General features: G+C 43.0%; 2 protein-coding genes across 2 annotated transcripts in view; both read right to left on the bottom strand.

Annotated features, from left to right (window-relative positions):
- The window catches only part of LOC133981113 (protein NLRC3-like), a 31,202-nt gene extending 24,783 nt beyond the window's left edge, over positions 1 to 6,419 (bottom strand). Inside the window, exon 1 of the mRNA XM_062419998.1 lies at positions 6,273 to 6,419. Coding sequence (XP_062275982.1) covers positions 6,273 to 6,382 — 110 coding nt within the window. The 5' untranslated portion in view covers positions 6,383 to 6,419. The remainder of the gene's footprint in view (positions 1 to 6,272) is intronic.
- LOC133980054 (stonustoxin subunit beta-like) overlaps positions 1 to 15,185 on the bottom strand; it is a 67,365-nt gene that overhangs the window by 28,575 nt on the left and 23,605 nt on the right. The window lies entirely within an intron of this gene.

Raw genomic sequence — 15,185 nt, 5'->3', positions numbered from 1 at the left:
CAGGTCCTGGATTATAAAGCGCTTCACATTTTGTACTGTTCACTGGTCTCACCATACTTAAGTTACTGCGCTGAAGTTTGGGCCAATAATTACAAATCTAATGTACAGTCATTGTTTATTCTTCAGAAAAGAGCAATTTGCAACATCCATCATGCAGAGTACAGGGATCATTCAAATCCATTATTCTTACTGTCTCATTTACTGAAGTTTGCTGATCTGGTGGAATTTCAAATAGCTCAAACAATGTACGAAGCAAAAAACAACCAACTGCCTGCAAATATCCAAAACATGTTCAGTGTAAGAGAGGAGGGCTACAATCTAAGAGGTCAGACTTATTTCTAAACTGTTAGCGTGCGAACGATGAGGAGGAACTTTTGTATTTGTGTTTGTGGTGTGAGGCTATGCAGCAGTCTAAATGTGGAACTGAGGGAATGTCCAAACATTAAGATTTTTATAAAGAGGTACAAAGAAATGATCTTCAGTAGGTATAGGAATTAAGATGCTATTATTATATATGTATATTTATATGTATGTGTATTATATGTGATTTGGTTGTGTCCAAAAATGAGTGGATGACAATGGACTTGGTCCTTTGTGTACTATTATTTATATTACTTTGAGTTAATGGTGATAATATTTATGAAAGTGACAATGGTGGCAATGTAGTGATGATGATGATGATGATGTGATGATGATGATGATGATGATGATGATGGTAATAATAATAATGACAATGACGGTAATACTAGGACTAGATGATTTATGTTTTTAATCTACTGTGATGGACAGATGTATGATTATTTACATTATAGAAAAACTGGTAAAAATAGTTACAAAAAAGGGTCTCAGAAGATTCTAGAGTGGTAAAGTTATTTATAATTAAATAACAGTTGTATATTGAGATGTGGTGGAAATGACTTTTGTTCAACGCAGGTCAGAAAAATGTACAAAATGAACAATTTGTGTTGTAATCTAAGTTTGTCCTCTTACAGATCTTAAAACTAGACAAACTATTTAAACTTATGAGACTGTGTTAGGTGAGGTTTTAATAACTTTTTAAAATTCAAGTTCACGAGGCTAAAAGTGACCTAGTTGATGACACAATAACTAAAATATATATGGTGGTGTCTCTTTTTAAGCACATTAACTTATTGGTAACTTTACTTTAACTGTTGGTAACTTTAGGTGATGTGAGTGAAATGGACATTTTGTCATGTCTGATTATAATGTTTTATTCCTGTCTCTGTGGGTCAGAGATACCATACTGGGACACACCAGGGAACACTTCTCCTTTATAAACTACCTAGTTACTTTCCTTTCTTTCTTTTTAAATTTTTTTGCTGCGGTATGAAGTGGTGCTACGCCCCCAAACAATTTCACCAGTCGCCACTGATTATTTTCATCTCAAACTGTCGTCTGTTAAAAACACATTTTAGTCCAAATGCTCCAAACAGCTGAAGTCAGTATGAATGAATGAACTTTATCTGCAGGAGAGACATGACGGACATTTTGGAGCAGGTAGCGCCACCATGTGGACATTTATAAAACATTTCTCTTTTAACTCCTGAACTGTGACGAACAGAAGGAAATTTCTGTTTCATGGATTCATTGGTTCAAGATAAATGTCAGTTTAGGCCACGCCCATTTCTGACTAAACACATTTTCCATCATTTTGAACTTTTTTCATTTCTTTTACATATTTCATCCAGTTTTTCTCAAAGTTCTCATGAATCAAACTGAAAACACACTCACACTTCCTCAGACCAGGTTTCAATCTCTGCAGTCCACCATGGTCCATCCTGGAGGAAGAGACAAAGACACAATCAGCTTCATACACCTTCACTCATATCCACCATTAAACATGAACCAGAGTCCCTCAGTTAGTCAGAGTGTCTGTCCATCTGTCCACACCTTAGAGTGTCCACCTGTCTGTCCATACTTGAGAGTGTCCATCTGTCTGTCCATACCTGAGAGTGTCCATCTGTCTGTCCATACCTGAGAGTGTCCATCTGTCCATAAATGAGAGTGTCCACCTGTCTGTCCATACCTGAGAGTGTCCATCTGTCTGTCCATACCTGAGAGTGTCCATCTGTCTGTCCATACCTGAGAGTGTCCATCTGTCCATACCTGAAAGTGTCCACCTGTCTGTCCATACCTGAGAGTGTCCACCTGTCTGTCCATACCTGAGAGTGTCCAGTCTCCAGTGTGGATCCTTCAGTCCAGCAGACAGAAGCTTCTCTCCTGAGTCTCCTGGATGATTGTAGCTCAAGTCCAGCTCTCTCAGATGGGAGGGGTTGGAGTTCAGAGCTGAGGCCAGAGAAGCACAGCCTTCCTCTGTGATCAGACATCCTGACAGACTGAACACACACAACAGTTCATCTAATGAGCTTAAAAACATTCTCAACTCAATAAACAGAATTTTGTCTTTCAGGCCTCCATCAATTTATATCCATTAACTTTCATGTACTATTAATGCATTAAATAGGCTAAACTTCTTCCCCGGAGTTGTCTGTGCTTTCTCGTCTCACAGGTAATCTGGGCCTGTAGACGTCCGGAAGACAGATCCCAGTCCCGGACCTTCTCTCTCTCTCTCCTCTCCTTCCTCTCTATTCTCTCCTTCCTCTTTCTCTCTCTCCTTCCTCTCCTTCCTCTCTCTCTCTCCTCCTCTTTCTCTCTCTCCTTCCTCTCTCTCCTCTCTACTCCAACCAGTCGAGGCAGATGTTCTCCCACTGTGAGTCTGGTTCTGAGGTTTCTTCCTGTTTAAATGGAGTTTTTTCTCTCCACTGTCACCAAGTGCTGCTCATGTGGGAATGTCTCTCTTTAAATTAAACCTGAAGAGTTCGGTTTAGACCTGCTCTATGTGTAAAGTGCCTTGAGATGACTTTGTTGTGATTTGGCGTTATACAAATAAATATTGATTGATTTACACAGTAATACAACTGACCTGAGAGTTTCCAGTCCACAGTGTGGACTCTCCAGTCCAGCAGAAAGTTGCTTCACTCCTGAATCTTGCAGCTCGTTGTTACTCAGGTCCAGTTCTCTCAGACTAGAGGACTGGGAGCTGAGAACTGAGGACAGAGCTGCACAGCTTCTCTCTGAGAGGTTACAGTCACTCAAGCTGGAAATATAAAGAAAAAAAAGAGAAATAGGTTACTTATTAAATTGATTTTGAACAAACATCAGAGTATCTAAATAATTTATCTGAGTTCTTACAGAGCTTTTTTGGAGGCTTTGACCATTGGCAGCAGCCGCAGAAGAACCGCCTCTGAAGCAGAATATTTCTTCAGGTCAAACACGTCCAGATCTTCTTCTGATGGCAGTAGGAGAGATTCCAGTGTACAGTGTGGACTCTCCAGTGCAGCACACAGCTGCTTCACTCCTGAATCCTGCAGGTTGTTGTTACTCAGGTCCAGATCTCTCAGACTAGAGGACTGGGAGCTGAGAACTGAGGACAGAGCTGCACAGCTTCTCTCTGAGAGGTTACAGTCATTCAACCTGGAGAAGAATCAGCAGAACATAAGAATTGCAAACATTACTTTTCTTCATTGAACAAAGATGAAACTACATTAATCTGGATAGTTCTGTTTGCACCTACAGAGCTTTGTTGGAGGCATTGACCACTGGCAGCAGCCTCAGAAGAGCCTCCTCTGAAGCAGAGTATTTCTTCAGGTCAAACACGTCCAGATCTTTTTCTGATGACAGTAAGATGAAGACCAGAGCTGACCACTGAGCAGGAGACAGTTTATCTGTGGAGAGACTTCCTGATCTCAGGTACTGTTGGATCTCCTCCACTAGAGAACGATCATTCAGTTCATTCAGACAGTGGAACAGATTGATGTTTCTCTCTGCAGAAACATTCTCACTGATCTTCTCCTTGATGTACTTGACTGTTTTCTGATTGGTCTGTGAGCTACTTCCTGTCTGTGTCAGCAGACCTCGTAGGAGAGTCTGATTGGTCTGCAGTGAAAGACCCAGAAGGAAGCGGAGGAACAAGTCCAGGTGTCCATTTGGACTCTTTAAGGCCTCGTCTACAGCTCTCTGGTAGAAACGTGCTGATTTGCCTCCGAACACTTCAGACCAGGATATTGTTTGTTGTTCTGCCAGCAGATTGACTCCAGACTTGATGAATGTCAGATGGACATGAAGAGCAGCCAGAAACTCCTGAAGGCTCAGATGGACGAAGCAGAACACCGTGTCCTGGTACAGACCTGTCTCCTCTTTAAAGACCTGCGTGAACACTCCTGAGTACACTGAGGCTGCTCTGATATCGATGCCACACTCTGTCAGGTCTGATTCATAGAAGATCAGGTTGCCTTTCTGCAGCTGCTCAAAAGCCAGTTTTCCCAGAGACTCAATCATCTTCCTGCTCTCTGGACTCCAGTGTGGATCTGTCTCAGCTCCTTCATCATACTTGACTTTCTTCAGTTTGGACTGAAGCACCAGGAAGTGGATGTACATCTCAGTCAGGGTCTTGGGCAGCTTTCCTCCCTCTCTGCTTTTCAACACATCCTCCAGAACTGTAGCAGTGATCCAGCAGAAGACTGGGATGTGGCACATGATGTGGAGGCTTCGTGATTTCTTGATGTGGGAGATGATGGTGCTGGCCTGCTCCTCATCTCTGAATCTCTTCCTGAAGTACTCCTCCTTCTGTGGGTCAGTGAACCCTCTGACCTCTGTCACCATGCCGACACACTCAGGAGGGATCTGATTGGCTGCTGCAGGTCGTGTGGTTATCCAGAGGCAAGCAGAGGGAAGCAGTTTCCCCCTGATGAGGTTTGTCAGCAGCACATCCACTGAGGTGGACTCTGTAACATCAGTCAGGATCTCAGTGTTGTGGAAGTCCAGAGGAAGTCGACACTCATCCAGACCGTCAAAGATGAACACAACCTGGAACTCTTCAAACCTGCAGATTCCTGCTTCTTTGGTTTCAGTAAAGAAGTGATGGACAAGTTCCACCAAGCTGTACTTTTTCTCTTTCAGCACATTCAGCTCTCTGAAAGTGAATGGAAATGTGAAGTGTATGTCCTGGTTGGCTTTGTCTTCAGCCCAGTCCAGAGTGAACTTCTGTGTTAAGACTGTTTTCCCAATGCCAGCCACTCCCTTTGTCATCACTGTTCTGATTGGTTCATCTCTTCCAGGTGAGGCTTTAAAGAAGTCTTCTTGTCTGATTGTTGTTTCTGGTCTGTCTGGTTTCCTGGATGCTGTTTCAATCTGTCTGATCTCATGTTCATCATTGACCTCTGCAGTCCCTCCCTCTGTGATGTAGAGCGGTGTGTAGATCTGATTCAGAAGGGTTGGGTTTCCTGCTTTAGCGATCCCCTCAAACAGACACTTGAACTTCTTCTGCAGGTTAGACTTGAGTTTACGTCGACACTTTGCAGCACGAGTTCCTGAATGAACAAACAACAAATGAAATCAGTGAGTGGATCCTACAGAAAGTCTAGAAATCTGAACATGTAAGTGTGTCTGTGTAGTTTTTCCTCCTCCATCAGTTTTATTCAGCTCATCAGTGGAGGACAAACAGCCTCTGATCTGATGCAGATGTGTGCAGCATATTTACAGCAGAGTTTGAAATATAAACCTCTCCCATGTTGCCTCCATTTCCTCTCCATCATGTTAAATCTGTTAAAATCCTCTTACTGCTCTGCAGACGCTCAGCCAGCTCCTCCTGCTTCATTCTCCTCAGGAAGTGCAGTGTGATCTTCAGAAATGCATCTCTGCTGTTCCTCCTCTGCTCTTCCTCCTCACCGTCCAACACCTCCTCATCCTCACTCTGACTCTCTAAGCATTCTGGGTAATCTGGACTCAGACCCCTCTGGACTCTCTTCAGCTCGTTCTTCACAAAAGTGACGATGTTCTCCTCCAGCAGCTGGAACAGAAAGATAAAGTGAACATTTCATTTAAACTGGTAGAACACAACATGTGATTCATGTGTCAGTCTGAATGCCTGCTGGTCTAAACAGAGCAGCATGGACACTGTTAGGACCTGAATGCTACTTTAGTATTTCATCTGTGGTTGATGGAGTTAATAGTAAAAGGTGTGTTTGTACATGTACACACCATAAATATGGAGTCCAGCTGTGTTTGATGCTGCTGTGCAGACTGATCACTGGGAACCTCTGAGCTCTGCTGCTGAACTCTGTGGAGAAAACATCACGTTTAAGGACATTTAATGACTCAAATCTGCACTCAGATTATTAAAGATGTTCTGTCATGATGACTAAATGAACTCCTGTAAATGCTGCTCTGATTACTGGATGTTAAATTCTTACCTTCCATCATCAGGTTGTCCATCTTTAAACTTAATAGGACGACCCATAGACCAGTCACTCTTCATGGACACACAGCTGGGTTCAGGAGAGTCTGCTCTCTGCTGCTGCATCCTGATATGAATAAAGAAGTGAAAATAGCATGTAGTTAATACCAAAGAACTGCTGCCCAGCTTCACTGAGTCTCTGCTCTCCAGCTTCACTGAGTCTCTGCTGCCCAGCTTCACTGAGTCTCTGCTGCCCAGCTCCACTGAGTCTCTGCTGTCCAGCCCAGATCTTGGTTTAATACCTAAAATAAGTAAAAAGTCTGCAGTGACTTGAAGCTCAACATATTTATTAACAATGGAAGGAGCAGTGTGTAGAATTTAGTGTCATCTAGTGGAACAGACTTGGCTGAAATGGAAAATAACATTCATAAGTGTGTTTTAATTAGTGTATAATCACCTGAAAATCAGAAGAGGCCATTATATCTACAAAAGGAACGGATTCTCTTCCATGGAGGCCGCCATGTTTCACCAGAATGAACAAACACTGGCTCAACAGAAGGTCTTTTAATTTCCAAAGTATCACGGCCACCATAGGTTTTCCTACACACTTAAGATGGGCGGTGGGGAAAATGTGCAACCTCACTGCTATAGATGCCACTAAATCCTGCACACGGGTCCTTTAAGCAGCACCATGATCGTTCACTAACCTAAAACAAAGAGCTTTTGTTGCCTAAACACACCTTGTCCTCCTCCTTCTGACTTCAGAGCGATATATAAATGCTACTTCATTTGGTTGTGTTTGTCAATGCAACATTATTGGGAAACTATTTAATAGTATATGAATGTAATTTCTAGGAGACAGGGTTGAGCAGATGCAACTGAGCATGTGCAGGAAAACGATTCTGTTTACAGCTTCATTCGTTTGATCTTCAAATCAAACTCTGGACTTTGTACTATATTGTAAATTTATCTTTTATAGTTTTCATTGCAATATTACTTCTTCCCATATTTTATATCTTTGAACAGAAACACGTTAAGACTCATTCTGTATTACATGACAACAAACACTCAATTTTCTTCCATTTTACCTACGCAAAACCTTGCTGTAGTCCTGTATTAGATAAGGACTGTAACAATTTTTACTTGTTACTAAACCCTTAGTAAATATCACTCTGGGTTACCTGCTACTACTTTAGATTTATTTACTTCACAATCAAACACTAATACCAGCCCTGTCTCTGTTTCTGGTTAACATGAACATGAAAATCTGTTGTAGATTACAGCTGAATTCTCTCCACTGTGTTTCCTTCATATCTACACTACAACCTTCATGAAACTGTCTCATTGAATCATCTTCAGGTCAGTTTACAGTAGAAACAGTCTCTTACTTTGTGTCTGAGGGTCCAGGTTCATTACTGAAGAGTGGAGGTTCATCTTCAGACCGGTCACTCTTCATGGACACACAGCTGGGTGTAGGAGAGTCTGCTCTCTGCTGCTGTATCCTGATATAAATAAAGAAAAAAGCATGTAGTTAACACCAAAGAACTGCTGCCCAGCTTCACTGAGTCTCTGCTGTCCAGCTTCACTGAGTCTCTGCTGCCCAGCTTCACTGAGTCTCTGCTGCCCAGCTTCACTGAGTCTCTGCTGTCCAGCTTCACTGAGTCTCTGCTGCCTAGCTTCACTGAGTCTCTGCTGCCTCCACAGACATCCAGCCAGCTCCCAAAACATCAGCCCCCCTGCTGAGGTCCTCCTGTCTCTTGGTCTCCTTTCTACATGGTTTTGTTGACACCTTGGTCTCCAAAGTTTCTGTCCTGAGCAGCTCTTTCAGCCTCCAGAGTGGTCCTGTCCATCTGTCCTGCCTTCTTTCTCCTCTTTGTTTTCTCCCTCCTGACCAGCCTGGAGGGACATTTGGGAGCTGTCCCTTGAGGGGGCGACTGTTATGATCCCTGTTTAAGCTCTGTTTGTGTTGTCCTGTCTGTTTCTGTCCCTGCCTTCAGTTTCAAACCCTGTTGCAACTGTGTAATTCCCTCATCAGCGCCACACTACATATACTGCTCTCACTCATTTTCTTTCATTCTAGACAACTACATTGTGATGAGATCAAACCTTCCAAATCACGCAGTCTGTCCCTCAGGAAAGGGATCAGAAGCGATGGGATCAGATGGGGAGACGGTGAGGAAGCAAATTGCAGACTGCCCTGCTAAGATCAACCAAAGCCAGCTCCCCGGCAAGTAAAAGTAAAGTATGGAGTTACCAGTTCATACTGTACCCAAGGGTGATGTGGCCTCTGAAGATGAGCGACATCCCCTCCTCAGTGGCAAGCAAGATAGACGGGCTGGCTAACTAGTTCATCAGGAAGTGGCTGGGGCTGCCGAGATGCGGAACACGCTGCAACTGCCACTTCGATCCATCAGCTTGGGATACAAGCAGGAGAAGGCTCGGATGGTGCTGGAGCTGAGGGAATCCACTGACCAGCTGGTGAGAGCAGCGGGCACCCAAATAAGGAAGAGGTCGACATGGCAATCGGCAGGCTGAAGCACCTTGAGGTAGTCGGCAGATTCCAGGAGGGTCGAACAGGCCTTGGGAGGGGCGAGACCCCTTGTTCTGGTCAAAGGCTTTCAAGGAAGAGCGGAAAGCCATGGTGGTGGCAGGAGTGGCGAGGACTGAGCAGGAACGCCTGAACATCAAGGCGGTGTCTCAGAGCTGGCAAGGAGGTTGGACGTCATGGGAAGGAGTCACAGACAGGCTCATGTCTTGGTCTGACCTGTGGAAGATCCCCCAAGCGAGGCTCAGTTTCCTGATTAAGACCCACATACAACACCCTACCTTGTCCCCGAAACCTCCACCAATTGTTCGGTGCCGAAGAAACCTGTCCCCTGTGCAACAAGCTCAATGCTAGCCTCCAGCACATCCTGTCAGGCTGCAGGACAGCGTTGTCCCGAGGCCGATACAGGTGGCGACACGATCTTGTGCTGAGGAAACTGGCAGAGGTGGCATAGTCGTGCAGACAGGAGGCAAATAGCAGACCTTCTGCTCCAGTGAGACATCCCATCCTGTTCACGAGGGCTGGAGAGAACATCAACCCCCCTGGCAGAGAAATACAGCAAAACTCCTCTCACCGCAGTGAGTGGACCATGAGGGTCGACCTGGGGAAACAGCAGTTGCTGCAGTTCCCCAGGGAGATTGTTGAAACATCGCTCCGGCCGGACCTAGTCGTGTGGTCAGAGGCTCGCAGAACGGTCCTGCTGGTGGAGCTGACTGTCCCGTGGGAGGAGGGTATAGAGGCTGCCAACGAGCGGAAGCGGTCCAAGTATGCAGATCTGGCGGCGGAGTGCAGGGAGGCAGGCTGGGAGGCCATTACGTGCCCCGTCGAAATGGGGTGTCGGGGATTTGTCGGCTCCTCAACTGCTCACCTACTCCGTGACATGGGATGCACAGGAGGGGGGCATCGGAAAGCCATCAAAAAACTGGCTGAGGAGGCGGAGAAAGGCAGCTTCTGGCTGTGGCTAAGTAGGAAGCATAGGAGTTGGGGGCCGGACAACACCTAGTGCATCAGCAGGGGGAGATCCCTGCCATTGCTCCGCCACCAGGAGATGTACTGGGGTTAAAGGAGCGAAACATCCATGACTGGTGGTCCCCAGCTGATGACCCGCTTAGGCCCTCAGAGGTGTTCTTAGGAGCAGACCTGCATAAAAGGCACCGGAGGAGGTGCGTCAGGTAGCAATGGCCAGCAGGTAGACCATCAACCTGTATCATGATGAGATGCTGTTCCTGTCTGTTCCTGTTCCTCTTCTTACCTGTTCCTGCTGGTTTCAACCTTAGTTGAACTGCTTTCCCTTTATGGTCTGTAAGCCTGTCTGTTGGTTTCTGAGCATTAAAGCTGTTTCCATTTAACCTGTCTGTGGTGTTTGTGCCTGGTTCACCTGCTCTGCCCCACATAACACAGGAGGTTTATTCAGCCCAAACAGCCAACCAACTATTATTAGATTCTTACCTTCCATCAGCAGGTTGTCCATCTTTAAACAGAATAGGACGAGGCATAGACTGGTCACTCTTCATGGACACACAGCTGGGTTCAGGAGAGTCTGCTCTCTGCTGCTGCATCCTGATACAAACAAACAACAAATCAAAGAGTTTAAAAAGATGAATGTTGAGCAGACTGTCATCAGCTGAAGTTTTAGAAGCTGAATGAAAATCAGTAAGAAGACAGTGGATGAGAAACGTTCTCCTGTTCATCAAAATGTCATCTGATGAAAGATGCTGTCTCATCTTAGTTGATTAGTTGACTAATCAGTGGTTGAGCTCTTTGTTAACTCACAAAGTTAGTAGTTCATTCTGAGTTATTGTGACTTATTATTCAGTAGTTGAGTGTCAGATGTGACAGTGAGTGTGAATAATGATGGTGGAGTGATGTGAGTGGAGAACAGTGATGGACAGTTAGAGATCCTCATCTCACCTCTGAGCTTTGGTCTGGCTGTCATGTTCCCCACACAGAGAGCTTTTAGAGGGAGGGACTCCCTCCTCTCTGTCCTCACACTGATCCATAGCTGAGAAACACCTTCACACAAACACAACAACATGCTCATTCATTACAACCAGCTGCACATCACACAGGTCTGCACTGCTGTCTAACATCCTGTCATTATTCATTCCACCACCAGATGGAGCCAAAGTAACAAACTATTTAAAGACTTTCACTGAGCTTTAATGTTTAATAACTTACTTTCTGAATGTTCCACTGACTTTTCATTTGCCTGATTAAATAACTGAATATTATGAATGAAAAGATGTTTTCAACAGTATTTCTGTCACCTTCTTTTAACACATTTCATAGTATATTATTATATGGCTTTTATTACCTGTTCATCACTAACCGTCCCACCTGTGAAACAAACTCTTTCTGTTGTAACTGTGGATTAGTTATTATAATAACTGTCATATTGTTTGTCAGGTTCAAGATGACTGAATGAGGTGACCTTTGATACGACCAATTAAATGAATCAAACACACAATTACTGACTTCAAGAAACAGTTTTACACAAACAACAGTCAATCACTTTAGTCTATTTATCTAAAGTTTAGTATAATGAATGTCATCGTACCCAAACCCTTTAACAGCCAGGTTCAGTTGTTGGCAGGGTGCTGAACCATTTGAGAATGACCCAAAAGCTTTTATTTTCCCTGAAGGGAAACTTGGCTTGCAGACGGGTTAAAAAATAGACAACTATCAAAAACATATAAAAAAATGATCACATTGTTCAGAAGTTTAATACTTCATCGCCAATTTCTGGCATAGTGTTCACGTGATCGTGCATGGAGCGCACGTGAACAGTTAATGGCAGGATGTGAGCCGATGAAGAGGGAGCTTTGGATTTTATTTGTTCATAACAGCAGCTTGAACTCTATTTAACCTGCAGCTGTGTTTTCTGGACTTTTGCTTGTATTTTGGTTGATTTGCTCCGTCTTGTGCGTCCATGAGAGTTAACCACACACAGACAATACCAAGAAGAGTTTATGCATCAATAAATGAGGGGCATCTCAACGAGAGTGTGTTAACTGGATTCATTAACCCTTCAACATCCGCAACGGGGCAGGCAACCCAGGCAATTGCCTAGGGCCCCGAGCTGAAGGGATGGCTGACGTCAATGACAAAATAATGGAAATTTAGACATGGCAGCGTTATCTGCAAGTACTTCAAGAAAAAAAAAATACCGAGGACCTTTATCCCAAACTCCCAGTCATCCACCAAGCACCAAAACAGTTTGCTTTGTGTAAAGTGAATTCAGCCATTTTCTTCTAAACACATTAAATAGGTCATAAATGTATTTCTCAAAAATTGTGGAGCTAGAAAAAAAATCCTTTGCCAGTTAGCCGAGCTAGCAGCCTAGCTAGGTGGTGACATTGATTGATGGGTGACACTTGGTAGAGCGCTTGGGAGCAGAGACCGGCTGATTGGTCCTTCTTGCCTAGGGCCCCCAGGGGTCTAGATACGCCCCTGTGTGTAGGGTTGAGCAGGTTTGGGTTCTTCTAAGGTAAGGAGGTTTGTGTGTAATATGTAAACAACACATATCAGTAGTTACCTGGATGATTCCTGCCTTTCTGAAACGCCTCTGTTAATGAAGGTGTGTTATCTGTCTGCTCTCTCTCCTCACCTCGTTTCTCTTGTACCTCATCATGACTTTGGTCAAAGCCGTAGCAGGACTATTAAATACCGAGGTCAAAAAGAAGACCACAATTTAAGTATCAGTTCAGTGTAATCCATGATGTTATGTTGCTTTCTTGCTGTGCATGTCTCAGTCATGGTCTCTCTTGTGCTCCAGTTCTTTCTCATCACTTCCAATTCTGCAACTTAAATCAACTCTGTTCCTATTTCATTATTCTACAACTTCCATTGTTGCATATTTAAACATTATAACTGCATTATATTATTTTCTTTGTTTGTTCTTATAATGAGGAATGAAGCAAAGCATGCTGGGAGAAAAGTCCAATTAACAAAAGTAGAAAACTCTACTGCAGTAGATATTGTTTCTAGAATATATATAATATATATATATATATATATATATATATATATATATATATATATATATATATAATATATATATATATATATATATATATATATATATATATATATATATATATATATATAATATATATATATATATATATATATATATTCTACTGAATATACGGGCGGCTGTGGATCAGGAGGTAGAGCGGTCGTCCAACAATTGGAAGATTGGCGGTTCGATTCCCAGCTCCAGTTGCTATGCCAACGGTGTATGAATGCGTATGAATGATTAGCTTCTCCTGATGTGCAGGTTGGCTCCCTGCGTGGTAGCTGCTGCCATCAGTGTATGAATGTGTGTGAATGGGGTGAATGAAATGTATTGTAAAGCGCTTTGAGTGGTCGAAAAGACTAGAAAGGCGCTATATAAGTACAGTCCATTTACCATTTACCATAGACTACTTTAGATTAGACATGGCAGCAAGTCTGCAAGTACGTGTCACGTGACGGTCCGTTGATGGATAATTGTCTCATCGGCTACTTTGGTTTTGATATTTTCACTTCATGATGAAACGAAACTTCAAGAAAAAAAAAATACCGAGGACATGACGTCTGTGTCCTCAATGGATTTGTGGTATTTGCCACAGTATCTCAGTTTTGTCACATATATCACATTTTGATTCGGTGCTATTGTAACTTATTGTTTAGTACTGAGTATTTCTGGGCAGACAGCTTACAGTCATTTTATGTTTCTTCCGGTTTAGTATTTACAGTGTATATGTGGGGGTTTTATTTTGGAGGGGTGGAGCGGAAGTGTATGTTGTGTGCTGCAATGGACGAAAAAGGAAAGTGAAGAAGAGTAAAGGAGCGCACGTCCTGTTCAACAGCTCCGTGTTTTATAGTCTAAAGACAAATAACTCCACACAACGTTTCAGACGGAGTATTAGGGCCACGTGAGGAAAAAACATTTAAACATTCAAATGAAATGTGGAGAATAAAGTTGAAATATCCTGCAGACTTTAATCTGAGCGTGTCAGTGAAACCGGCTCCTAGAAAACTTAAACCAAGAAACCTAAAGATGATCAAATCCCACAATCCCACAGTTTGACATGTTTATAACATATATATCATGTTTCCAGATCTAAATCTAAATGAGTTTAACTTCCACTTTAAGACTGAAACACTGAACAATAAACAAGATCATTGTCTGATATTTAGTTTTTATGCAGGATGAACTTGATGAAGTCGCAGACCTGAAGAGACTGGAGCTTTATTCTCATTACACAGAAACACACATGGAGAAAGTCCACGTTACACCTTCTCCCTCCTAAATAACAGTCACTTCTTCACATTCATGTGTATTTTTATTTATTATACACAAAATGTATTATTGCATATTACTGCTAAACAGCTGTTGTCTTGGGAACATTAACAGCTGTGGTCAGTTATGGACTAGTAACAGAAACTCTCATCCTCTCATCATCCTTTCTTCCTCTATCTATCCTCTCTTCTATCCATCTTCTTTAAACTCCTCCCTCCATCTTCCTCTTGTTCCATCTATCCCCAACCCAGCGGCTCAACTTACCCCAGAGCTACCATTGTGACTTTATTAGTCCCCACAGCTAACATGGTGCACTGTTATGCTAGGTTAATGACCTCATGTTGTAGCTCATAGATACCACAATTGATTTATAAAACACATTTAAAATGATCTATTTTGGTCACACATCATAAGCAAGTATCCACTGAAATACAGCAACCAGTGTTATACTAGAAACACACAAAAAGGACATCTCTGAATTTATATGGAGCTCATAACTCCTGATGATTTAGATAGAGCTCAAGAACTGCACCAAGCTTTAAATAATGACAAGAAAAGACAAAGAAAGTGAAAGTAAAGAAAAAGGATCAGAAACAAAGGCCCGTACTCTAACCAAACTGTGACAAACTATATTCCACTTGGAGATGGTCCTATAACAATAAATATAAAATGAGGCTAGAATCAGTGAGTTTAGTGTCCTGATACCGATATGGATGCTTTTACATTTTAAATCAAACCAAACAAAAAGAACCAATAATACTCGTCAGTGTTGAGCCTGAACGCGTTCAACGTGAACTGATCGTTCTGTATTTCTGCCTGATGAACGTTATTGTGAACGCGTTCATTCTGGCGTTAGTGAACGGCTCTCTCTCACAGTTTAACTTGGTTCAAGAGAGAAAACCCGGCTAAAACACACCGTAAACAGCCTTAACATGTAGCGGGAATAAAACCCAATCTGGCAACAGCAGCCAGCACAGAGTCGCACCGCCGCATGCGCCATCACAATGCGAAGCATGGAGGCAAAAACACATGAAGGCAGCAGAGCAGCTCTACCTCAGACCATTAATACAGCATCTTCGTATGATTACTGACAACTA

The sequence above is a fragment of the Scomber scombrus genome, chromosome 5, assembly GCF_963691925.1.
Source record: "Scomber scombrus chromosome 5, fScoSco1.1, whole genome shotgun sequence".
In the NCBI taxonomy this organism is placed as follows: domain Eukaryota; kingdom Metazoa; phylum Chordata; class Actinopteri; order Scombriformes; family Scombridae; genus Scomber; species Scomber scombrus.
The sequence above is the reverse complement of the archived record's forward strand: the minus strand, read 5'-3'. Positions and strand labels throughout refer to the sequence as shown.